Source organism: Arvicanthis niloticus, chromosome X, assembly GCF_011762505.2.
Source record: "Arvicanthis niloticus isolate mArvNil1 chromosome X, mArvNil1.pat.X, whole genome shotgun sequence".
Taxonomy (NCBI): Eukaryota; Metazoa; Chordata; class Mammalia; order Rodentia; family Muridae; genus Arvicanthis; species Arvicanthis niloticus.
In genome coordinates this window covers 80,646,772-80,669,327 of record NC_047679.1, presented here as the reverse complement: position 1 = coordinate 80,669,327, position 22,556 = coordinate 80,646,772, and the positions used below count along the sequence as shown (strand labels likewise).

At 40.8% G+C, this 22,556-nt stretch overlaps 2 protein-coding genes across 2 annotated transcripts in view; one reads left to right on the top strand and one right to left on the bottom strand.

The window, feature by feature from the left end:
- Trmt2b (tRNA methyltransferase 2B) overlaps positions 1-22,556 on the top strand; it is a 92,265-nt gene that overhangs the window by 68,105 nt on the left and 1,604 nt on the right. The window lies entirely within an intron of this gene.
- Positions 2,747-22,131, bottom strand: Arl13a (ARF like GTPase 13A). Its single transcript, XM_034486069.2, has 10 exons — positions 21,982-22,131; positions 19,710-19,790; positions 19,294-19,364; positions 8,874-9,123; positions 7,777-7,882; positions 6,920-7,107; positions 5,316-5,496; positions 5,044-5,224; positions 3,362-3,448; positions 2,747-3,195 (listed from the first exon to the last, which is right to left on the bottom strand). Exons 2-10 carry the CDS (start codon positions 19,766-19,768, stop codon positions 3,179-3,181), a joined length of 1,140 nt encoding a protein of 379 aa, XP_034341960.1. The 5' UTR covers positions 19,769-19,790; positions 21,982-22,131; the 3' UTR covers positions 2,747-3,178.

Here is a 22,556-nt window from a genome sequence, read left to right as displayed (position 1 = left end):
ATTGTGAGCCAAGGCCATGTGCTTAAGCTATCGCTAACAGGATGTAACAGTTAATCATCATTGTCAACTTGACTGAATTTAGAATCTCCATGGAAACAGTACTAGTGGGGTGGTCCTGGACCTTCTCTACCTTCATAGGCTTACTTACTGTATTTACCTTTCTCTGTTGGCTAAGAACAGATTCCTGCCCAAAAAGACATGCCATGAAGAAATGTGTATAGATGGTCAGTTCTCTTAAAGAGCATGGTGTTATCAGCTGGCTGTGGTGGCTCAAACCTTTAATCCTAGTACTCAGGAGACAAAAGCAGGCAGATCTCAGAGTTTGAGGTCAGCCTGGTTTACAGATCAAGTTCCAGGACAGCCAGAGGTATACATAGAAACCCTGTCTCAAAAACCCAAACCAAACCAACCAACCAAAGAAAAAAAGCATGATTTACTGAATTGCAGTCTCCTGTCTTATGAGACACTTTTCTTTTGTGCTGAGCATCAAGCCTGTTGCCTTGTGCTCTACTCCCATGCAGCCCCAGCACTAATACTTCTTCAATGGAGGCATTTGTTGCTTCTCAGGCTGAAACTGCTGGACTCCAGAACTCTTTAACAGGCAAGGTGGGTAGAGTGAAAAGATTGAAATGGCCTAGGGAGGATGCAGTCTTAGACACACAGAAGATGGGAATTTATGAAACATTGCTTGCTTTTGGGAGCCAACCTTTAGCAGAAAGCAGCTATCCACATGCTAGCCACGCCTCCAAGGCTTACGTCATATCCACTCACCTACAAGGGGCGTGACAAAAGTGTATAAATACCCTAGATTTCCCTTCAAATAGAGAGACTTGATCAGAGACTTGATCAGAACGTCTGTCTTGTCTCCATTCCTTGCGTCTTTTCTTGTCCTCACTCTCCCTCTAGACCCTGACCAGAAGACCAGAGTGGCAGTTTGAAGCCAGGCAGAGTGGAGCAGGCCTCAACATAGTAACTATTCAGGCTTGTTAAGTCTTTTGTCTCAAGCCAGGTAGAGCAGAGCCGGTTGCAACATTTTTCCTTGGATACTCAACAGCTTGCAGTTTCCAGTCATTACCATTTTGGGCAGTTATTTTTTCATCTGTATGATATAGGTTTGACTAGAGGTTCTGTAAAATGCTTTTCAGTGTCACAGCTAATTAGCTGAGCTTAGAAGCATATCAAAGACCTATAAGGCATTTAAAGTGGTTCCTTCGGATATAAGAAAGCAGCCTTGATCCCAGCACTCTTGGAAGCCAGGAGAGGGACATCTGTGTGAGTTTGAGGCCAGCCTGATCTACATAGAGAGTTCCAAGACAGCCAGAGCTACACAAAGAGGAGAAGGAGAAAAAGAAGAAGGAGGAGGAGGAGGAGGAGGAGGAGGAGGAGGAGGAGGAAGAAGAAGAAGAAGAAGAAGAAGAAGAAGAAGAAGAAGAAGAAGAAGAAGAAGAAGAAGAAGAAGAAGAAGAAGAAGAAGCAGCAGCAGCAGCAGCAGCATTTTTTAGGCAGGGTTTTAAGACAAGTTTTTAGTTGAAAAGTTTGGATTGATTGGCTTATACTGCTTAGTGAAGCAGTCTAGGGTAATTAGGAGCATGGGATATGGAGTTGGGGTATTTATTTATTTATGAGTGTGTATGTGGTGTATTTGTCTTTGATACATGTGCACGTGTGTGTGTGTGTGTGTGTGTGTGTGCATACATATAGATGTCAGAAGAAGATCCAGGGAGTTCTGCTCTGTATTACTCTTGAGACATTCTCTCACTGAACCTGGAACATTACAAGCAGCCAGCAAGTCTCAGTGATCCTCCTGTCTCTGCCCCTTAAAGTGCTGGGCATACAGGTACATGCATGTTCAGACTCTGCTTTGTTTGACACAGGTGCTGGGATGAAAATTCAAGTCTCCACGCTTGTACATCAAGTCCTCTTATCTGCTGAGTCATCTTTACAGCCCCCATGGACTTGGATTTTAGTTTAAAAACTGGTTCTGCTACCTCCTAGTGAGTGCCCAGGGACAGATTCTCTAACCCCTCTGAACATCACTTTCTGCCTCTGCGAGATGGTAATAATAGAACAGACATCATAAGCTTCTGAAGATGAGAGGCAATAATATATGTAAAGGAGTTAGCCCAGCATCTGACAAAGCGGAAGTGTTCCATCAACTCCTGCTGGCACTATTGGCAGACTTCTGGTTAATTGAATTCTCCTCACATACACATGAATGTACTTCAGCATTATTTCCTGCCTATAGTTCTCTCTTTCTAGAGGGATTTGAAGAAAGGCACATGTGGAGTTTTTTGGCCCAAAGTAGCTCTAGCTATGCAGGTTTGGATTCCATTCCTTGCTCTGCTCTTTACAGTATCCTTATCTGGGAATGATGCCAAGTATAATATGTGCCCAGGAAAGTTAAAAATGTAACAATAGATGGGAAAGAGTTAGCACTGTGCTTGGTATTCAGAAAGCGCTCGATAAATGGAGCCCATCATGAAGATGAAATAACCATAATTGTAAGGGACCACCGTGATCCCAGCCACAGCACCCCGCAGTGAAGTAGGGGTCCACACATATGTTAAGAGGCAGCAGTTGCGGTTTCTGAAATGCTAGCAAAGTAATGTGGTTTCCCAGACAGTAGCTATGTCTTTAAAACAGACCTGGTCTTGGAGGTGTGACAAACAAACCAAACCAAACCAAACCAAACCAAACCAAACCAAACCAAACCAAACCAACCAAACAAAACAAAAAGAAAATGATTGAGTAAAGTATCATTCTTATTTATTTTGCCAGTCCCTTTATACCCAAGAACCTTAAAGAGAAGTGTGTGATTCTAAAGTAACCTTGTTCATCTAAGGCTCAACTTCAGTTGTGCATGACCTTTTATCCGTAAGCTTTGTCAGGAGCATCTCAGTACAAATGGGAAGTCTTTGCTCTTCTTTGCTCAGGTGGACAGCACCTAACTTCCTGAGGCTCTTGGTGAGTACAGATGAATTTACTGGCTACCACACTGGTGTGCAGAAACAATGGTTCTCAGGGATGTGATGTTACAATAGGTGAACTTGTACGTGGGCTGTAGAGGCGTTATCCAATGAAAAACAAACATTGGGTGTTCCTGCTGCTTCTGGAGATGTGCCCAGTTACTATAAGGTCTTGGAGGGAATGATTATTTTGCTGTCCCTCTGTTTACTCTTTAGTAGTCTGTTAAGTCTAATCAGAGAAAGAAAACAGCCCATTTTACAAGTGAAGCCAATACCAGGTTTCTATTCTTTCCCACTTGGGGTAGGAGGGTGCTGGCTAGTTTCCAAGGGCCCTCCAGGACACTCACCCTCCATTCTAACCATGTACATTTTTTGACTATTTAAGGACTACTAACCGCAGGAACGGAAGGCTTCTCCACGAGGATCTTCCAATAACATTTCTTCAGTGTCCCAGGTTTCTATTCTCTTTTTGGGCCTACGAGCTAAGGTTAAATGAAAAATGATGTTTTGAAAATGAGTTTTAATTTTGGATAAAGATTTAGGGGCAGTAACTGACACCTAGAAAATCATGCTTTCTTTTCTTTCTTTTTTTTTTAAGACAGAATTTCTCTGTGTAGCCCTGGCTGTCCTGGAACTCACTCTGTAGACCAGGCTAGCCTCGAACTCAGAAATCCGCCTACCTCTGCCTCCCAAGTGCAGGGATTAAAAGCATGTACCACCAGCTTTATTTTCTACTAGATTCCTTGCACTCAACTTTCATCCTCACCCTTTACCCTAAATGCTGTGCCTGTTTTCTCATTAGTGGCTTTGGCCACATGTATATCCCTCAATATATGCATAGGAACTCAGCCAAAGGTGATGTGATTATTGACAGTTGACAGTCAGTATAATATTACAAGTAATGGAAGACTTTCCATGTCAGTAAATGGAAATCATCATTAGCATGTAACTTTTTGTATGTGTGTGTATAGTGTATGTGTATATGGGTGTATTTGTGTTTATGTGTATGAGGAGGCTAGGGGTAGACTCTAAGTTTTTGGTTTTTGTTTGTTTGTTTGATTGGTTGATTGGTTGGTTCTTGTTTGTTTGTCTTTTGAGACAGGGTCTCTCACTGATTGGCTAGGCTGGGTAGCCTAAGGAATGTAGATGTTCCTTTCTCTATTACCCCTGTCCCAGTGCTAGGGTTACCAACCCCAGTGCTAGTTGTATACCAACAAATCCAGGTTTTATGTGGATGCACAGTATCCAAACTTGGTTTTTCATGCTTCCTTAGAATACATGTTAAGCACTAAGTCATTTCCCCAGTTTCCTATCATTGGCAGTGTTATTGTATCCATAGTGTAGATGCGTAATAATTTATTTGGCTATCCCTGTCATTGGACATTTACATTGTTTGCAACATTTAACTCTTTCTACTGAATATTATAATTTAAATACTTTTTATTACAATTTTGTGTATTTCTGTCATTATCTTTGTACATAGCTAAGAAATGAGATTAGTAGTGTAGAGGGCTTCCATTTTAGATTTATTTTAATGTGTGTGCATCTTTCCCGTGTGTGTGTGTGTGTGTGTGTGTGTGTGTGTGTTTACCACATTCACACTTGTGAAGTAAGAAGAGGGCATAGGATCCCATGGGGTTGGAGTTACAGGTGATTGTGAGCCATCAGGAGGCTGCCAAAACCGGAACCTGTGTTTTCTACATGAATAACAAGTGCTCTTAATCACCCAGCCATCTCTATAGCTCCATTTTAAAAGTTCTTAATAATATTGAGAAAAGGAGGGGAAGAGAGAGACAGGCAACATATATTCCCTAAAGGTTATACCAATTTGTACTTCCACCATTGGCAAGCATAACCTTTAAGTTATCACTATAGCCATAGAAAGATCTTGTGTCAACTAATGCTAGGGCATCTTTGCTGGCCTGTCAGAAGATGGCCTCCAACTTTGTCCCATACTTCTCCCAACAACAGACCATAGTATGAGAAATGAATTTACTTCTCAAATAGAAATGCTATTGTAGAAAATATAAAGGAAGGTCTATATAACTTTTTTTCTGTAATGATGATTCAATATTACCTTTGAAAAGATTGGCATCAACAGAAGGAGCTGGAGTCTTTGTGTCGTAACATTGACTATTGCAAGGCTTACTGATATTTGGAGCTCCAGTCTTCCGAGAACATTCACCTTCCTCCATGATTACGTCTAGAGCAAATGTTACTGACATATTCTTTTTGGGCCTTATTCGAAAACCATCTTTCTGTATTCCAGGAAGAAAGAGGGAAATTGTCAATTAATTCTCAAGAATTCAATTACTGATCACGGGCAATGGTGTTTAAAAAGCCATTTACCTGTAGAATTGGTTTTAGTGGCCTAGCATCCAGTGAGCGTTGTATTAAGTGCTGTCTTGACTCAAAATGCTGTCTTTTCTCAAAATGTCTTTGCTCCACATGCTGTCTATGCTCCATGTGTTGTCTTTTGTCAAAATGATGTCTGCTGTTGTGTCTGACCATACTCACTCTGTTAGGAAAGCTAAGAACGTTTTGGAAGAAAAAACTCAGTAGTAGAAACAGACATATTTCAAGATTTTTTTCTTCTTGTTTTGGCACTGGTAAATGAAGTCAGGGCTTTTCATGCATGAGGCAAGTGCTCTGCCACTGAGCTGTATCCCTACCCTGCAAGCTTCTCTACCCAGTGCAGCCACTGCCCTCTCCAGTTCCTTATGGCTTTGGTCAGGGAAAGTAGCAAAATAGCAAGAAGACATTTGGGCCTTTGACTCCTTAGAACCCTCATCACCTTCCTTCTCTTTTATTTATTTATTTTTACATTTCTGTCTGCTCCTATCATACCATGACTAGGTAGATCGGAGAACTGGAGGCTGGGAATTTGCAGCAGCTGTGTAATATTCATCTTTAGAATCTTGTCAATAGGGTGTATGGTTGTTTGAATAGGTATGGACCCCTCTAGACACATGTGTTTGAATTCTTGACCCAGGGAGTGACACTATTAGGAGGTATGGCCTTGTTGGAGGAAGTGTAACCTCCTTGGAGGAAGTGTGTCACGGTAGGGATGGGCTTTGAGGGGTCCTCCAAGGCTCAAACTCCACCCAGTGCAGAAGAGACCATTCTGCAACCTGCAGAAGCCAGTCTCTTCTTGACTGCCCTTTGGATCTAGGAGTAGAATTCTATTCTCCTCCAGCAGCATGTCTACCTGCATGCTGCCATGCTTCCTGCCTTGATGAGAATGGACTAAACCCCTGAAAGTGTAAGCCAGCTTTGACAGAATGTGCCTAACCCTACAGAGACTTGATGAGCCTGGATGGGAGTATATGGGGGGCACCCTCTCAAAGAAGAAGGGAAGGGATATAGGGAATGGACTTTGTGAGGGGGGGACGGGGATGGGCAGTGATTGGGCTGTAAAAATGAATTAAATAATTAATTTAAAAATGTTTGGCTTTATAAAAGTTGCCTTGTTCATGGTGTCCCTTCAAAGTAATAAAACCCTAACTAAGACAGAGTGCTCAAGGGACTCCTGTTCCCTCTGTCTTCCACATGGCAACTCAGAGAATAGAAATCCGATTTTTTTTTTTTTTTTTGATTTTTCGAGACAGGGTTTCTCTGTATAGCCTTGGCTGTCCTGGAACTCACTCTGTAGACCAGGCTGGCCTTGAACTAGAAATCCGATTTTCAAGAAGCCCTAATGTTGATTGGTTGATTGACTTTGCCTTTTTTTTAAACCTATATGCCATTTATCCCACTAAAGTGACTACTGATGTTGTGCCAGGACTAGTAGTGTCCTTGCAATGTTGGTGGGCACTGCCATAGCCCCACTTGGGCCATCAGATTCTGAAGGACTTGCTGCCCAGAGTACAAAGCTCTCAGAACTCGTGGGTTATGTTGAAGACTGACTCCCACTTCTGTTCTTATCAGGAAAGCTAATGAAATGAGCTCAGTACCTGTCTGATGAGCATCTTTCTCCACAGCCTCGGATGTTCTTGGAGGTTGAGATGCTCACACTGGGTGTTTGTTGTCGAGTATACAGCCCATTATATTGATCGCTAATGGCAGCTAATAGCCATCGCAGCCCTATAACTATTGGCTGTTGGTGCCTCTTTGGAAGGTTTTTTATGGTTGAACATGGCTCCTATAAGAAATAGAAAAGAAGGGCTGGAGAGATGGCTCAGCGGTTAAGAGCACCGACTGCTCTTCCAGAGGTCCCGAGTTCAATTCCCAGCAAACCACATGGTGGCTCACAACCATCTGTAATGGGATCTGATGCCCTCTTCTGGTGTGTCTGAAAAGAACAATGGTGTATTCATATACATAAAATAAATAAATACATCTTTAAATAAAAAAGAAATAGAAAAGAGGCCTCAGACCTGGATCCCTGGACTATTGATGCCTAAAGGCCTGATCATTAAAATAGCAGAGGTGGTTGTGCGGTGCCTAAGTATGTTCTCTCCTTCAAGGAGACACTCAGCATTCTCACATCTGAGAGAGCAGATGAAGAGCATAAAATCTGAGGCCCTTTAATAAAATGAGTATAGTGCCTTCACTGTGTGACCTCAAGCAAGTTTACTTAGATCATCTGGCCGCTTAGCTTTCTCATGTATAAGATGGGGCTATTAAATTCTTACAGAGCTGCTTTGAAGGCAGAGAATAATATTTGTTGTCATTCTCAAGTTAGAAATAATCACTGCAGATATTGCCTGTCAGGGAGAGGAACTTTGACACCCCCCCCCCAAGCTGACAGACAGGGCCCTGGTTATATAATCCAGGACTTATAGAAACAAAATGAGATGCTGACACTTACCACTCGGCACAAGGATTTAGTCTCATTCACCAGCCTTTCCAGAAATAGATACTCAATGATATCACCAGGCAAAAGGGCATCCTTCCTGTCTTGTTTGTTTGCCAGGCTAGAACAGGGTGTAGGGATAAGAAGAGTGAAGCCAATGTAAAGTCAAAGGGAAGGGAAAGGCCCAGCATCGTGGTACATGATGTTAGTGCCAGCATTGGGAGGCAGGTGAATCTCTGTGAGTTACAGGCCAGCCTGGTCTACGTTGTGAGACCGTGTCTCAAACAAATAAACAAAAAGAATATAAATAAACAAAAAGCAAACAAACCAAAAACAAAAAATGGAGTAGGGTAGCACTAACTGCAGTGTTAACTGCTATAGGTCCAGGACCTGAGCTTACCCAGTGAGATGAGCTAGGCAGTTTCTTAGCCAACTTTCAATGGAAGAAAAAAATGGTGCAAATCATTTGAATACAAGATAACCCTCAGGGGCCATTTCCCACTTCCTCTATATCATAAGTCATACTTTAACTACAACCACTAATTGGGATATGAACAGATGTAGAGTTTTTATATCTCTGAAACTCTGTTCATATTCTAGTTAGGGTCGCTAATGAGAAATAAGCATGGCAAAACGGGAAGTTGGAAGGGGGAGGAGTGACAGGCTACTGGAATCATCCCCACCTCAGAAATGAGTACCAGTTACATAGTCTTGAGCAACCAACTGGGGGAGGAATGCATTGGAACTGATTGTACAAAAGAGGGTTTGCTCTCGGCCATCAAGTTTCAGGATCAGAGACTCAAACCCCGGCAAGTTGAGTTAGAGGCTTCAGGAAGAGTCCAGGGTTGGGGATGGGAGATCTAGATATTATTTCTCTTTGCTGAAGATCCAGAGTTCATTTATACAATTAGGTATCATGTCCCACATGCCTGTGTGGTAGAAAGGGGCTCTTAAAAACAGTCACCAGTGAACTGAGGCTTTTCAGCTCATTGAGCCTAATGGTCTAGAACCTTCATCAAAGGACAAAAGATGCCCTTCATCTCTTTTCATGGTCACCTTTGCCATGGCACAAATTGGTTAATGGAAAGCAGGCCCCGAAGGCAGAAACTTACATTAAGATGGGCTTCCCTGATACCCTTTTGTCAAACATTATGCGAGTTAAGATGATCTTCACTTCCTGTATGCGTGCTATGTCGCTAGAATCCACAACAAAAACAAGCCCATGCGCCTCAGCATAGTAGCTCGGCCATTTTTCACGGCCCTTTAGGTCTCCAGTTAGGTCATAGACAGATACTTGGTAATCATCTAGTAGAAGTGTTGTTTGGGTTGGTCTCATTTCACTGTGCATCTTGCTAGGAATTACTACAAATGGAAGGAGAGGAGAAATAACCACAGTGTGGCAAAATGTAGTTAGGTAAATTTGTTCATCCTTTTGCAGAACCTGTTCTCAAAAATCCTACTAAAACAGCCTGCAAGCCTGCTCATATTTATGGGTGCATCGTTCTGATTCTTAGGGGTGTGTGTGTGTGTGTGTGTGTGTGTGTGTGTGTGTGTGTGTGTTAGACAGGGTCTCACTTACTGTGTAGTCCTGGCTGTCCTGGAAATCACTCTGTAGACCAGGCTGTCCTGGAGCTCAGCAAGATTTGCCTGCCTCTGCCTCCTGAGTGCTGGGATTAAAGGCATATACCACCATGCCTAACAAAATGCTTTTTTCTAAATCACTACTTCCTGGCTTTATGCCTTTAGTGAGTAAACTGAATGGTAGCCACAGTAGACCTGGTTTCTATTCAAGATATCCCAGCCTACATACATGTTATAGACTATCTTTTCCTGAGCTATTCACAAACTGCCATTCTTTCTACCATTCTGTGCTTGGTCCTTACCTTTTTTAAAAAAATAAAATAAAATATCAATTTAGATCTTGTTTATTGTAGAAAAACTTCCCTCACACCATCCTTAGTCTGTATAAAGTGTCACCATCCCTGTGTTTACCATTACTATACCACATATTAAAGTCATAAATTGTATTGCTTACTTAACTGAGTTATATGCTATAACAGGAAGGTGAAATCTTAATTCTATGCATTATATTCATGAAGCTGAACACAGATACTGGCACATAAGCACTTGATAAATGTTTGATGAATAAATGCTAGTTCTTTCTCTTTTACTGTTTCTTTAAGGCCCAACCAGCACATTCCTCAGAAGGCCTTCTCTGACCTGCCCACCTCTCACTGCACTCTCTCAGCACACTGTTGAAGTAGTCATTGACCTATTTTTGTGCTTACCCATTACCTTACAGTGGGGGGTTTAGTAAGTGCTATTACTATGAATGAGGACATGAAGTGTCTCTTCCAAGAAACCCTGCCAGATGCAGACACATTTCCCATGAAAAAGCTTTGCCCAGGACATAATATTCTGTAAGGAACTAGTTACCTAATTCAGCCCATAATAGAAATGCATCTTACAATAACAGTCTTTATATGTTTTCCAGTTTGTTGAACTGATCATTATGGTCTAAGTTTTTGCTCACATTAGTAGTTAATAATTTCATAGATTTTTGACACTAGCAGTACTCAGAATAGAATCAGAAGTTTCAGAGCTATTTGTGTGCTGTCCCCTGAGCTACATTGTCTGGCTGCCACTCTACTGGCCCCCACTAGGCCCACCACACAAAGAATATTCAGGCATGCTACACCAAGAACATCCAGTGTAAGGCTTCCCGCTGGAGGCCTGCAGAAGGGGGAACATCCAGATTATGCCCTCCTTCCCAATACCTGATACCCAATACCAGCACCAGGAACATCCAGGAACAACCAGATGGCTAAAGGCCAGCCTAAGAATGCAAATAACAAGAGCGGAGGCAAACATGGTGTCTTCAGTGCAAAGCTATTCCACTATAGCAAGCCCTGGATATCCCAACACAACCCAATCCTTATAAAGATGACAGATGCCTTTAAAGAAGAAATGAATAAATCCCTCAAAGAAATACAGGAAAATACAATTAAACAGGTGAAGGAAATAATAAAAATGTTCAAAACCTGAAAATGGAAATAGACACAATAAAGAAAATGCAAACTGAGGGAATCCTGGAAATAGAACAGACACAAGCATCACCAACCGAATACAAGAGGTGGAGGAGAGAATCTCAGGTGTACAAGATACAATAGAATAAATTGATACAGCAAAGAAAATATTAAATCTAAAAAATTACTGACACAAAACATTCAGTAAATCTGGTATATTATGAAAAGGCCTAACCTAAGAATAATAGGAATAGAAGAAGGTGAAGAGTCCCAGCTAGAAGGTCCAGAAAATATTTTCAACAAAATCATAGAAGAAAACTTACTCAACATAAAGAAAGAGATGCCTATAAACATACAAGAAGCTTCCAAAACACCAATTAGATTGGACCAGAAAAAAAAATCCTTGCCAGGCAGTGGTGGCGCACACGCCTTTAATCCCAGCACTTGGGAGGCAGAGGCAGGCAGATTTCTGAGGTCGAGGCCAGCCTGGTCTACAGAGTGAGTTCCAGGACAGCCAGGGCTATAGAGAGAAACCCTGTCTCAAAAAACCAAAAAAAAAAAAAAAAAAAAAAAAAAAAAAAAAAAAAAGAAAGAAAGAAAGAAAGAAAATCCTCCCACCAAATATTAATCAAAACATTAAATGTACAGAACAAAGAAAGAATATTAAAACTGGCAAGGAAAAAAGGCCAGGTAACACACAGAGACCTATAAGAATTACTGAGACTCTAAAGCTAGAAGGGCCTGGACAGATATCCTGCAACCTCTAAAAAACCACAGGTGCCAACTTAGACTCCTATACCAAGCAAAACTTTCAATCAGCCTAGATGGAGAAAACAAGATATTTCAAGAAAAAAAAAAAAAACAAATTTAAACAGTATCTAGTCACAAATCCAGCCAAGCAAAACTCTCAATCAGCATAGATGGAGAAAACAAGATATTTCAAGAAAACAAATTTAAACAGTATCTACTTACAAATCCAGCCCTATAGAAAATACTTGAAGGTTAACTACACACACACACAAACCCCACAGGAAATAAATAATTCTACACCAGCAAAAACAAAATGAAGGAAGCATGCACACACACACACACACACACACACACACACACACGCTACCACCACCATAAAAATAACAGGAATTAACAACCATTGGTCATTAATATTTCCCAACATCAATGGACTCAATTTCCAAATTAAAAAACACAGGCTAACAAATTGGATGTGAAAACAGAATCCATCATTCTGCTGTATACAAGAAACATACCTCAGTAACAAAGATGGACTTCAGAGTTAAGGGCTGGAAACAAGTTTTCCAAGTAAATGGACCCAAACAAACTGGAGTAGCCATTCTAAAATTTAATGCAATTGATTTTCAACCAAGATTAATTAAAAGAGATGGGGAAGAACACTTCATACTCATCAAAAAATCTACAAAGATGACATCTCCGTTCTGAACATATAAGCCTCAAATGCAAGGGCACACACATTCATAAAAGAAACATTGCTGAAGCTTAAATCACACATCAAATCTCACACATTAATAGAGACTTCAACACCCCACTCTGACCAATGAACAGGTCATTGAGACAGAAACTAAACAGAAATAATGAAACTAACAGAGGTTATGAACCAAATGGATCTAACAGATATATCTACAGAGCCTTTCACCCAAACACAAAAGAATATATGTTCTTCTCAGTACCTCATAGAACTTTTCCCCAAACTGACCATATAGTCAGTCACAAAGCAAGCTTCAACAGATACAAGAAAATTGAAATAACTCCTTGTATCTTATCAGACCACCATGGATTAAAGCTGGACATTAACAACAGAACCAAGAAAAAAAGCTACAAACTCATGGAAACTGAACAACTCTCTACTCAATGATCACTGGGCTAGGGAAGAAGTAAAGAAATTAAAGACTTTCTAGAGTTCAATGAAAACAAACTTACCCAAACAAACAACATACCCAAACTTATGGTAGACAATGAAAGCAGTGCTAAGAGGAAAGTTCATATAGCACTAAGTATCTTCATAAAGAAATTAAAGAGTTTTCATACTAGCAATTTAAATGTACACCTGAAAGCTCTAGAAAAAAGCAAACATACCCAGGAGGAGTTGATGGCAGGAAATAATCAAACTCCAGGGCTGAAATCAATAAATTAGAAACAAAGAGAACAACATAAAGAATCAATTAGGGGAACAACATCCTTTACAATAACAAAACATAATATAAAATGTCTTGGTGTAACTCTAACCAAGGAAGTGAAAGACCTGTAGGACAAGAATTTCAAGTCCCTGGAGAAAGAAACTGAGGAAGATATCAGAAGTTGGAAAGATCTTCCTTGCTCGTGGATCGGTAGGATTAACATAGCGAAGATGGCCATCTTACCAAAAGCAATATACAGATTCAATGCAATCTGCACCAAAATTCCAACTCAATTCTTACAGACCTTGAAAGAGAAATTGTCAATTTCACACAGAAAAAACAGGAGAGGTGAAACAATCTTATACAATAAAAGAACTTCTGGAGGTATCAAACCATCCCTAATTTCAAGCTGTACTTGGACAATAGAAATAAAAAATGCATGGTATTAACATAAAAACAGACAGATTGATAAATAGAATAGAATTGAAGACCCAGAAATAAACTTACACACTCATGGACACTTGATATTTGACAAAAAAGCCAAAACCATACAATGGAAAATGGAAGCCTCTTGAACAACTGGTGCTGGTCCAACTGGATGTCTGCATGTAGAAGATTGCAAATAGACCCATATCAATCACCCTGTACAATACTCAAGTCCAAGTGGATCAAAGACCTCAACTTAAAACTAGACATACTAAATCTAATAAAAGAGAAAATGCCTTGAACTCATTGGCACAGGAGACAAATTTCTGAACAGATTCCCAATAGCTCAGGCACTAACATCAACAATTGATAAATAAGACCTCGTGAAACTGAAGAGATATTTCAAGGCTAAGACACTACCAATAGGACAAAATAGCAGTCTACAGAATAGAAAAAAAATCTTCACCAATCCTATACCTGACAGGGGACTAATAAAGAACTCAAGAAATTACACATCAACAAACCAAGTAACCCAATTAAAAATGGGGTAGAGAGCTAAACAGAGAAGTATCAGCAGAGGAATCTCGAATGCCTGAGAGTCACTTAAAAAAATGTCCAAAGTCCTTAGTCATCAGGGAAATGCAAATCAAAATGATTCTGAGATTCCATTTTATAACAGTCAGAATGGCACATGCTGGCCAGGATGTGAAGCAAGGGAACACTCCTCCATTGCAGGTGGGAGTGCAAACTTGCACAACCACCTTGGAAATCAGTGTGGCAGTTTCTCAGAAGATTGGGAATAGTTCTACCCCAAGACCCGGGGCATATGTCTAAAAGATGCCCTACTAGACCACTTGCTCCACTATGTTTATAGCAACTTTATTCATAACAACCAGAAAATGGAAACAACCTAGATGTTCTTCAGCTGAAGAATGGATAAACAATGGATAAAGAAATGTGCTACATCTACATGATAGGACACTATTCAGCTATTAAAAACGAAGATGTCATAAAATTTGCAGGCAAAGAGATGGAACTAGAAAATACCCTGAGTGAAGGAACCCAAACCCAGAAAGACATACATGATATGTACTCACTTATAAGTGGACATTAGCCATAACGTACAGGATAAGCACACTATACAATTTACAGACCCAGAGACACTAAGTAACAAGCAGGGGTTAATGGATGATGTATAAATCTTATTCCGAAGGGGAAACAAAATAGTCACTGGAGGTGGGTGAAGGGAGGGAAGTGGATGGAGGAGAGTAAGGAGGGGTATGGCGATAGGGACTCAGGTGTGGGAAGAGGGATTGTGGGAGAGGGCTGGGAGAATGGCAATTGGTGGGGGTCATCTCTGGGATTAGCTGGAGACCTGGAATGGGGGAGGTTCCAGGGAGTCTATGGGCGGGGGGATATGGAAACTGAAGTGCCACCTCCTTTAGCCAAGTGGATCTTCCAGTGGAGGGAGGGGGACATCAACCCAGCCACAAAACTTTCAACTCAAAATTTGTCCTGCCTAGAAAATTCACAGGATAAAGATGGAGCAGATACTGAGGGAATGGCCAACCAATGACTGCTCCAACTTGAGACCCATTTCATGGGAGAGAGCCAACTCCTGACACTATTAATGATGCTCTGCTATGCTTGAAAACAGGAACCTAGCATAACTGTCTCCTGAGAGGCTTCATCCAGCAGCTGATTGAAACTGATGCAGACACCCACAGATGGAGCTTGGTGGGGGGGGGGCTTTGGAATAGTGGGGAATAGGATTGAGGGAGCCTGAGTCAGGGATAGGGACTCCACAAGAAGACCACAAGAGTCAACTAATCTGGGCTCATGGAGATTCAAAAAGACTGAACCACAAACCAAAGACCTGCAGGGGCTGGACCTAGGCCCCGTGCACATTTGCAGCAGATGTGCAGCTTGGTCTTCACGTGGGTCCCCTAACAATTGAAGTGGGAGCTGCCTCTGGTTCTGTTGCCTGCTATTGGATCCCCTTCCCCTAATTATACTTCCTGGTTGGGCCTCAGCAGGAGAGGATGTGTTTAGGCGTACTATAAATAGATGTCCAGGGTGAAGTAGTACCCACTGGGGAGCTTCCCCTTCTCTGAGGAAAAGAGGAAGGAGTAATGGGAGGGGGATTTGTAATGGGAGACAGGACTGGGAGGAGAGCAGGGAGGGAAGGCTGTGATTGGGATATAAAATGAATTTTAAAAATGAGAGAGAGAGAGAGAGAGAGAGAGAGAGAGAGAGAGAGAGAGAGGATCAATAATTTCTTATTTGTAGTCTTAGATATGTTTGTGACATTTTCCGTAGCATTACCAAAATAAATCCTTAGGTTAAATTACTAATATGCTTTCAGACTTTTGGAAAAGCTTGTTTATATATTGTTATAAATAGACACCTATATCTGTATGTGTGTATAATATGGCAACTATACTTTAATGTGGTTTCATAACATTTCAGTTTTCATGTTAGTCAATGATCTTTTTAATTATAGCTTTCAGAAAGCACATATATTGCAGTCACAACTGAAAATATGCATACAAGTAACATACAGACTGAGCATATAGACTGTAACTAGGAATATGTTTAAATATATGTATATAAAAACAATCAATGAAAAAAGGCAAATGGGATTGATTGTATGGGAGGGTTTGGAGGTAGAAAAAAATGAGAGGAAAATGATGTACTTATAACCTCAAAATTTAACAATTAAAGTAAAAAAGAAGTGATTAGGTTAAAATTCTAAATGGTACTTTAAAAATCTTGGGTTTTTTTTTCATCTCAGAAAGTTTTGTTATTTTTTTTCAATCAGAACATAACACCATTCTCATGTTTTTTTTCTTACTTAAAACTAATTTCTTCAATAATTCAGTCTGTTGCTGATGACACTAGATGCCACAAGAAGTAGTTCCTTGTCAATTTAGATTTATCTTATTTTCTCTTCATTTATGAACACCCTGAGAGAAAGTTCCAACTCTCATTCATCTCCATATCCCTGGCTGAGTGTTTCATAAAATATGGTTTGGGGGTAGTGTGCTTCGGAATTTCATGGATATGCTTATTATCTCCTACCCTGGACCAAAATAACTCTAGATCTCAGGATTTCTAAGCCTGGGATGGAAGCATCTGTACCATTTGTAACAAATTGGCTATGGTTAGCATGATCCTGAAGTGATTCTTCTGCACTTTAACGCTTGGGAATCACTGTTCCTGAGAACTAGGAAACTTAGGTGTGGTTGTAGCTCAGCATCCTCTGATGGGAATGAGGAGCACCTAACTCAGATATCTGAACTTCCTGATGCTGGGTTAAGAGGCCTGAAGGCTTCCTGGGTGACTTTGATCACTGCCTCATTGTTCTCCAAATTTACCTTCTGAGGCTTTCAAACTGCTTAGTCTCCATTCTCTGGGATTTGGATTACATAGGAATGGTCCTCAAACACTGTTTTTAAAGCACGCAGGCTGAGCCTAGACAAACGGTTCAGCAGTTAAGAGCACTTGTTGCTTTTCTAGATGGACTTGGGTTCCTGCACCCCGATGGCAGCTCAAAGCTGTCTGTAATTTCACTTCCAGGGGATATGTTCCCTTCTTCTGACTTCTGTGGGCACTGCATGACATGCACATGGTTCACATACATACATTCAGGCAAACCACACATATATATAAAATAATTTTTTAAGTATCCAAATGGATAGAATGTATAGTGAGATCTGAGACTCACAGATCTCAGTGTTCATATTTAGGGCACATGTCTTTGCTCATGTTTGGGTTTCTTGCCCCATGTGATCATGGCATCATGATATTGATGGTATCATCAATGATGATGCCATAAACTATTTTGTAGCTGGTATCTTTAAATGTCCATACAAGTTCCTATCCATAGCCTGGAATTTCTTTCTTAGACAATTATGTTTGTGGCATTCATCTTAAAACAAACAGTGCAGGAACAAGAAAAGTGAGCTATTCAATTTTGAGCAGAGAGGAAGCTACTAGATTGACGCTAAGTGAACCTGCACGAACAGAGGTGGCCCTAGACATTCTTCAGAATGTGACATCAGTGCCCATCAGAATGTCACTGAGAATGAAGTCACTACCGTAGTAAACCAATGCATTTATGAGGCAGCCTCAAGTTATGCACTGAGCACAAGGCAAGTAATGCAAAACAAGCTTCATCCACTATGCTCAAGGAGTTAGAATGGAAAACAGACACCAGTCTCAGATGAATAGCTTGTGGTTAGTTTCAGATGAGAGCTTCCCACAGCTGGCAGGCCATCAAAAATGCCTGGGGAGTTCTCACATTATGGGTTCCCAGGACCTGCCCAGACTGCATGGGAATCCAGGGCTGAGGCAGGTGGAGCTCTCATAAACTCTTCCCATTCTTTTTGGTAATCTTGGGACTTGTCTTGCCTGGTTCTTTGATGTCCCTATAACTGTTTACTTCTGATTGCTACTGTCTACCTGAGCTGGGAGACACAGGGAGTCAAGTGTGTTGCATCTAAGGGAGCATACTAGGCTGAAGTGTTGACTGAAATGCACTTGGAGGTGCTCTTGGGACCTGAAGCAACATACAGGCTCAGGAGAATGGTGGAGGACTTAAATTTCCAGGCTCATTATGGACGCTATTGACAGCACAGACTCAGAGAGGAAAGAATCTATTTCTTCTCATGGGATTCCAAGGTTAGTGGTGGGGTTGGAGTTGTGCAAGGCTCTTGGGCTAAGTGTATGTTAGTGGGTGTGAGCAAGGGATGTGGCTCACATCCCTTGGAGTGAGTAAAGGAGAGCTGTCGTGTGGCCAGGCTGTGAATGGAGGGACTTGGCAAAGAGGATGATGGAGGGGCTAAAATGCAGGAAATGCAGCCCTGTGAAGTACAGTGCTGTGACAGAGGAATGGCAAAGCATTTGCTCTGTTCTAGCTAGAGTACCGTATATGAGGACTTGGGAAATGAAGCTGAGGGAGGAGTCGGAGGTCCACACTGGACCTTGTATGCTGCTAAGGTGGGTAAATTTTGCTTCAAAAATGATGGGAAGACATGGAGCAATACCAAACAGGGGAGTGTCACGATTAGACTTTTACATCTCTCTAATAATTAGAGAAACAAGTAGAAATAAGCAGATCAGCCAAAAGGCCACTGTTGTCCAAGGAAACTGACAAAACTTCAGGTAGGAGACTATGGGCACAGGTGTCAGGGCAACCATTTTCTGAGGCAACCATACTTTGCTGAGGGTTGGCAGGTTATATAAAAATGCAGCCATGTCACCACACTCCTGTACTGATTCAATAGACATGGATGGTAGGCCAGACTCTATGCTGATCTCTGATTGATTAAAAGCTAGTTGGGGCTTTTCAATTAGTATAGCAGATTGCCACAATGCTGTGTGACTGCTTCTGGAAATGTGGAGGGACTTCATTCGCAATTGATGTGATTTGTCATTTGATTTTTGTCCTTCAGTATTTAGGAACCAAGTTGAATCATGTTCAACTCGCTGAGGCACGTTAAGCTGGAGATGTGGTGCCATACTTGAACTGACAACATTTCTCAAGCTCTAACTTCCAATATCAGCTGTCACAGAGTTTTGTGTTATTACACTTCTTTATTATTCTACACTTGTCTCTTATCTAGGCCAAATTACACATGCATTGAGCTCTGAAACTAGACAGCATTCCAAACACTCGATCCTTCAAGGTTGATGCCAATGTTTTACATATTGTAGCTCATTCATAATTGACATCACATGAGGACTCTCAATTGGAACATCTTACAAAAGGAGCAAGTGACACACACTATATAAACAGCTTATTAATGCCTAATGAGGAGACTGGGATATTTATCTTTACAAGAGAGAAACTGAGGGCCAGGAAGTATGGCTAAGATGGAATGAATACTGGCAGACCCACACCAGAAACTATTGTTCTTTGTTCTCACATCTTTGAAAGGCCTCTACAAGATGACTTTTGCCAGAGTTGTCCAAGCCAATGACAATGATAGTCACATTCCTGGAAGTGGAAAAGAAAAATGTGTCAAAGCTACAACCTCACATAATTTTTTAGAATTCTATTCTTTGTGTTTGAAGCTTTGCTTGCAATAGTCTCAATTCATGCATCATAAAAAGCCCCATCATGGTGGCAGTAGTGGTGTGGCAACCCCTCCTAAATCCTCCAAGAATCCCTGATACATTCAATATACAGAATGCTCATCCTCTCTCAGCTCTGTTCCCAATCTTGTATGTGCTGTTTAATTACTTCCCAAATGCATCATGATCATTTGTCCCTTGTGAAACTTGAGGCAGATATGTGCGAAGTAATTCCAGATTGGGTGTTGAAAAGTGCTTGTAAAGTTACCTTTGTTTTCCTTCTGTGGCCTTTTGACGAGACCAGCAGGCACTCAAAAGTCGGAACATGATTCAGCTTGGTTCTTAAATGCTAAAGGACAAAAATCCACGACAAATCACATCAACTGGGAATTAAGTCAGTTTGGCATTGTACAGATGCTGATAAACAGAAAGGCTGTGACTGTGATTCCATTGTATCATTCGGCCCAGCCTAATGATGCAAATGCTATAGAGGAGATCCAGTGATGGTTCTGTGCTAATGTGTAGCTTCCTACAAAATAGAGTGACTTGTTACACAGAAACAATCAGATGGACCCTATCCCTTTATCTATAGTTTGTCTCTACTAGGAATATCTTCATTTGGTCTTGGGGAAAGGTGGGATGGTACACTGGAAAAGAACCACCTTAGTTTAAAGATCCATTGGAGGACCTCTGCTAAGTAACGCTTCTCTATTGGACTTGGTTCTCTTGTTGCCTAGGCTTCAAAGGTACAGGTGGTATTGACTCATTTTTCATGGATTTCATCCAGTTCCTAAAAGCTGTAAGGGACCTCAGACATCACGTAGAGTAGAGCAATAGATATTAAGCTCCAATCTAGATCCTCACTGTCAAAGACTCCAAGGGAGTTTCATGTGTTTCTCAAGAAAGTTTAATGTGCAGTTTGACTTGAAAATGATGGCTTAAGTAAAAGACAATTTAGGCAGCTGCTTCAAGATTCCATGACGTAGCATTATGAATCCATCCTCCTTTTTTTTTTTTTTTTTTTTGAGATAGGCTGTTAGTTCATCGCTCTGGCTGGCCTGGAACTTACTACTTAGACCAGGATAGCCTTGAACTTACAGAGTCTCTGCCTTCTGAATGTTGGGATTAAAGGCATGTGCTATCACCCCTGGTTTCATTCCTTCTTGTGACCTAAAAAATAGTAGGTATATCACATTTTATTCATTTACTTATCAGCTAATGGACATTTGAGTTGTTTCTACTTACTGCCTTCGAAATAATGCTTCTATAAATGTGTGTGGGTAAGTGTGTGAGTGTGTGTTCATTTCTTTTGGGTATGCCCCTGGGAGAAATGTTTGAGTCATACACTGCCCCTGTGTTGAAGCATTCAAAGAACTACTATATTGTTTTGCAAGGTGGCCATGACATGTTACACTGACACCAGCAAATGCTGGGGAGTTCTAGTTTCTCCACCTGTGCAGCAAAGCTTATTGCTATCTTGATGTCTGTAACTATTCTAGCAAGCATGGAATGCAATCTCGTTCTGATTTTGATTTACATTTCTCTAGTAGTTTATTTTGTTGGAGCCCAGGGTTGCAGGAAGAACCAGTGGGGTTAAGAAAAGATGTCATTCTGTACCTACATGGGCTGTGTGTCACTGTTTGTTGAGCAGTCTGTATGTCAGTTATTAATGGATGACTTAGCATTGCTCTGCACAGTCATCCAGTCATCCCCTATTTTGGAGCATTGATATTTTCAAACAAAGACTCACAGCCCATAGCTTGTCTTTAAGTATAGGTCACTGTTTGGGGAAATTGGCTTTCCTGAAGGTTTACTGGAGAATGGCTCTGGCTTGCATCAGACCAAAACCAAACCAAACCAAAACAAAACAAACCAAAACAAACCATATGTATGAGCTGTGATTAAAAGCTACTTTTACTCTTGCCCATGACGCTAATAAGAGCAAGAGAGTAAAAGGACAGAGCCTAGATGTCTTCATTCCGTGGTAGCTATCTCCCTTTGAGATAAGGCTGGTAATAGCTTCATGTCGATTTCCTTTGAAATCCATTTTGTTAGTGCATATTAATTGTACAAGATGACGAGTTTCATCAGTATACTTTAATATACGTATATAAAGAGCTTTTTTATACTCATTCATCACAATCCTCTCATCTTTTCCCCTCACCTTTCCCACTACCCCCTAATGTCCTTTCTATTTTTATTTGATTTAAAAAAAAACATCTGGATTCTATTCATGTATCTTAACCATTTGCAGAGCTTCTTATCTTGATCTTAGTCTCTGTCCAAATTGCCACCATAGAAGTTCTTCCTTTAAGAGCTCAGGAGGTAGGTGGGATAACCACAATTCAAATCTAGTCAGTCTGGCTTCAGAGTTTGTAATATTGGGTCAGGAATCTGACAGACGTTGAGAGAGACCTGAGCTATCAGAAAATCACTGATACTATTATGTCCAGGGCGTCTACTGGATAGCCAGGAGCAAAATCACTAAAGTTGTGCCTGTAGGTGCCTGTAAAGTGAAGATCTTTATGTATTTGGCTTACCTGGAGGTGGTTAACTCTTTATCTGATAACAAGATGTTTTTCTGACTGAAAAAAATGGTTGCCGTGTTGAGTTTCAGAATGATTTGTTGAGATTTTTAGCCTTCTGGATAGATTAACCCAGCCCACATGTTCACTTAAAGGGTAGGCAATGTTCTAACAATGGCTGTCAAGGTTCTAGCATGTCTATGGTAACCACTTCCTAGTTCTTAGCAACCAAACACATGCCCATTCCTTCTGTGATTATAGATAATTACTAAATGAACGTTTATTTATTATAGAGTTTATTTCTTTTTAAAAGTACATATAGAATTTACTGGGCTTATTTAAGTAGTTTATGTTAATTCATTTAATCCTTAGTGCAACATGACTGTCATTCTTACTGTTAAGAGATGAGGTTCACAAAGCTTAGATAGATCGACAAAGGTTCTCTAGCCAGTGCGAAGGCCAAAATTCAAACCTAGGCAGTCTGGCTTCAGAGTCTGTGTATTAGGTTATGTATTACACGGACTGTGTGGATTCAAGGTTCTAAAGAAGGTGCCTCTGCTCTGGGCCTCTCTGTATTTCATCTGTCTATA